This window comes from Sinocyclocheilus rhinocerous, unplaced genomic scaffold (genome assembly GCF_001515625.1).
Source record: "Sinocyclocheilus rhinocerous isolate Xijiao unplaced genomic scaffold, SAMN03320098_v1.1 scaffold509, whole genome shotgun sequence".
Classification (NCBI taxonomy): Eukaryota; Metazoa; Chordata; class Actinopteri; order Cypriniformes; family Cyprinidae; genus Sinocyclocheilus; species Sinocyclocheilus rhinocerous.
The window spans coordinates 1,045,761-1,049,350 of record NW_015652428.1 but is presented as its reverse complement, the minus strand read 5'-3'; the positions used below and the strand labels follow the sequence as shown (position 1 = coordinate 1,049,350).

Here is a 3,590-nt window from a genome sequence, read left to right as displayed (position 1 = left end):
CACTCTGCTAGTCGCACACACTTCAGACGTCAACACACCGAAAGAGGGTAGATTTACTCATTTAATCCATTGAATATGGCATAGATATGACAAGTATAGTGTTCCAACATGTTTTTAGCTGTTTTGGGATGTCTCTGGATGCTTATTTCGTCGGTTTGTCGTCGATTTTAGCACAACGGCGCCGCGAGCGCAAAGCTAACTCTGAAACTGATAGGCGGAGAAGTTCAACAGCTAACGTTAAACTACATTTACTGTCTAACATAAGCAATAAATGCATGTACATGGGCTCAGCTTAATATTATATACGTAAAAAGGCTTTAAGTTAATTGTTTTTGTATGTTTAGATAGTGAGTTTATTGGAGGATGGCGTTTGTGAAGAGCGGATGGCTGCACAGACAAAGTGAGTGTTTATTACTCCATATTTATGACCTTAAAATCCTTCGTTTTAGTTATTTTGGGCTTTTCGATGTCGATTTTAAGCATTTTATGGCGATTTTCTAATTCACATGAAAGTTTAAACAGCACTTTTATCATTTAAAGCCTCTGAAATATACATCAAGTATGCGAAATATTTAGCTTGGAGGTTGAATTGAAAAGCTTTTCAGTTTTGCTTTGTTTTCATTCATTACAGCAGACACTGTCCTTTCATCTACTTGTTAAGTTATCTTGTCATGATTTTTTAAACGGAAGTTGAAATTCAGCTGAACTTTGTGTCTCAAAACCTAATGAGCTGACTATCTGGCTGTATAGTGTTTTAAAGCTCTTTTTAGATGATGACTTCATTTTTTCTGTTTGCTTAAACTTGTTTAAACTATAGAGGTCAGATTACTGTACAGTTACAAGCAATTTTATTTTATTTTTTTAGAATTGAATTTGTAATACATTTGTAATACGAAGAATATAAATAAAGTTGATACATTTTATAATGCAATTATTTTATAATATAATTTTTATTATTTTAATTATAAAAAAGTAATTAAAACATGGCTGATATTAAACTTTGTATAAATAAATTACTATTAAAATAATTATATATTATAATTTTAATACATTTCTTATATATATATATATATATATATATAAATACATTTAATACAACTTGTGCTTAAATTATTTTAAAATGTAATTTAAAAAAATATATAATTTAATAAAAATGTATAATTAGAAGAAGTAATTAAAATGTAATTCTAAAATCTGATCTTGTCATCTATCAGGCACCATCTTGCGGCGCTGGAAGAGGAACTGGTTTGACCTCTGGTCAGATGGGCGTCTGGTCTTCTACGATGACCAGCAGCGGCGGGACATGGAAGACGAGATCCACATGAAGGTGGACTGCATTAACATCCGCAACGCCAGCGCGTGTAGAGGTGGGAGTGATGCGCACTTTAGTCTTCATCCGCTGTCTTTCTTTCTACTTTTGAAATGCGGAAGATGCAAAAACTTCAAAAGTGCCTTTTGATGTAGTACTTGACAGGTTTTTCTAAGTCGTTGGACAAAGACAGGATGAAAACGTGAATAGTAAGTAACTTGAAAGTCTCCATGTGTTGTTGTTCTTCATCCTCCATTATTTAATTCCAGATCTCATGCCACCTGAAGGCAAGAGCAAAGACTCCCTCCTGCAGATCGTCTGCCGGGACGGTCGGGTCATCAGCATCTGCGCAGACAGTGCAGACGATGCTTTGTGAGTCAAATTTGTTATTAATATTCACAATGTGTGCTTCAAAGTGAGATTTTTTGATACTAACTCAATGTATTTTCGCATAGGGCTTGGACCATGGCCCTCCAGGATGCTAGACTCAACACTGTGAGTTACACAAATGCAATTTGAGTGGGAAAGCACATTCACATTTAAACTTTCCAGTAGCGCAGCTTCTGGAACTGATTTCAAAAGCGTTACCGAGGCGTTTGCTGACATGAGTTGGTGTGTTTTGTAGATTGTGCAGCATCCTCAGGTTGGTTTTGCCGAGGACATCGTAGCATCAGCTCCTCCACCCTATTCTGAGTTAAACCCAACTCCACAGGTAATATATTTAGAGGAAAATGACTGTATCAAATGTTGATTACTACAGAAAATATTTTTTTTTTACTTAGATATCCAGCTTATGTCGTTGCTTGTGTTTTAAAGCTCTTTTTAAATGTTGACTTTGTCATTTCTGTTTGATCATAAACTTGTTTGACTAGGAAGAACAATTGAGGTCGGATTACGTTTACAAGCAATGCTTGAAAGTATATTGGCTCCTATAAAAAGGATGTTATCAAAATCCCAATAAAACACTGCTTGAAATGATGGTTTCAGTTTTAACTAGTTCAGTTGACGAAAACAGGACACTAATGTAGATTGTTTACCGATGTTATGTTATGGCTAATATTATAATTCTGTACTATTTCATCTAAATCAATTATAATTGATTATTTTTTAAATTTGTAATTTAATAAATGTGATATATAAGTTATAATAAAACAAATTTATGATACATTTAAGTATGAAAGTGCATTTCTAATAATATTTAAATGAAATTTTAAAATACATTTTATGTATAAATATATAAGTAGAATAGAAGAAATTAGCATGCACAATTAAAATTGTAAATATTCTGAATCATGTTACAATGTAATTTTTTTTTTATTAATTCACTTTTATAATTATTAAACATAATATAAAATGTAACTACATATAAGGAAAAACTAAAGCAAATATATAATAAATAAATAAAAAAGAAAAATAATCGTTAATGAAAAATAATGATATAATAGTAAATAATAATTTATAAAATGTTCTAATTATTAAAATAAAATAAAAATACATTTAAACAAATAAAAACATAAATAATTAAAATCTAAAAATAGGGGAAATGAGCATCCATCAATATAAATACTTCAATAAACTCATCAATAAATACTTCGAAATAAAAAATATTTTATGAAAATTTTTTGACATAAATTATAATACAATAATTTAAATCATAATACAAATAATTTAATTTAATTTAATAAAAAATAAATAAGTCCAAATGAGTGTACATAAATTATATTTTATAAAATTACAAATTTAAATGTAATGAGCATCCAGAAAAAATTTGAAATCGATATATTTATACCAATTAAAAACTGATGAATCATGTACCCCTAATTTCTTTCTAATTTTCATCTAGGTTTTCTGTCCTGATGGATATGGCGGTTATGTTCCTCATCCTCCTCCTTATGCCACACAGATGGTCTACTCAGCAGATGGGCAGCAGTATGCAGTTGCCTACCCGTATCTTTATCAAGGTAACGGGAAGTTGCTTGACATTTGACTAGGGATGGGTACCGAAACCCGGTATTCAATCGGTCCCGGGGCTAAATTATGAAAGACCGGAGTATCGATAAGCTCTGACGTTAACTGTTCTGCTATTGGTACTGGAGAAAGAAAAAAAAAACACACATACATTTATTATTGCTATATATACATTATCTTGCAAATTCTATCTCACCAGAGTCGCCAGCTGTTTTTCAAACATTTGTCTATGATGCATTTTTGCTATTCACAATTCAGAAGCGAGATCGCGCCCACGCGGAGGAGCTTCAGCACGCGCAACATGAAAGCCCTG

At 31.8% G+C, this 3,590-nt stretch overlaps 1 protein-coding gene across 4 annotated transcripts in view; it reads left to right on the top strand.

The window, feature by feature from the left end:
* Positions 1 to 3,590, top strand: part of LOC107715113 (pleckstrin homology domain-containing family B member 2-like) — an 11,909-nt gene that overhangs the window by 5,312 nt on the left and 3,007 nt on the right. For 3 of the 4 annotated variants that reach the window (XM_016521180.1, XM_016521179.1, XM_016521178.1), the window contains exons 3-7: positions 1,215 to 1,367; positions 1,579 to 1,681; positions 1,765 to 1,804; positions 1,935 to 2,021; positions 3,153 to 3,270. In XM_016521180.1, coding sequence (XP_016376666.1) covers positions 1,215 to 1,367; positions 1,579 to 1,681; positions 1,765 to 1,804; positions 1,935 to 2,021; positions 3,153 to 3,270 — 501 coding nt within the window. Of the gene's footprint in view, positions 1 to 7; positions 48 to 344; positions 401 to 1,214; positions 1,368 to 1,578; positions 1,682 to 1,764; positions 1,805 to 1,934; positions 2,022 to 3,152; positions 3,271 to 3,590 lie in introns of those variants that run through there. The other variant, XM_016521177.1, reaches the window with a different exon arrangement.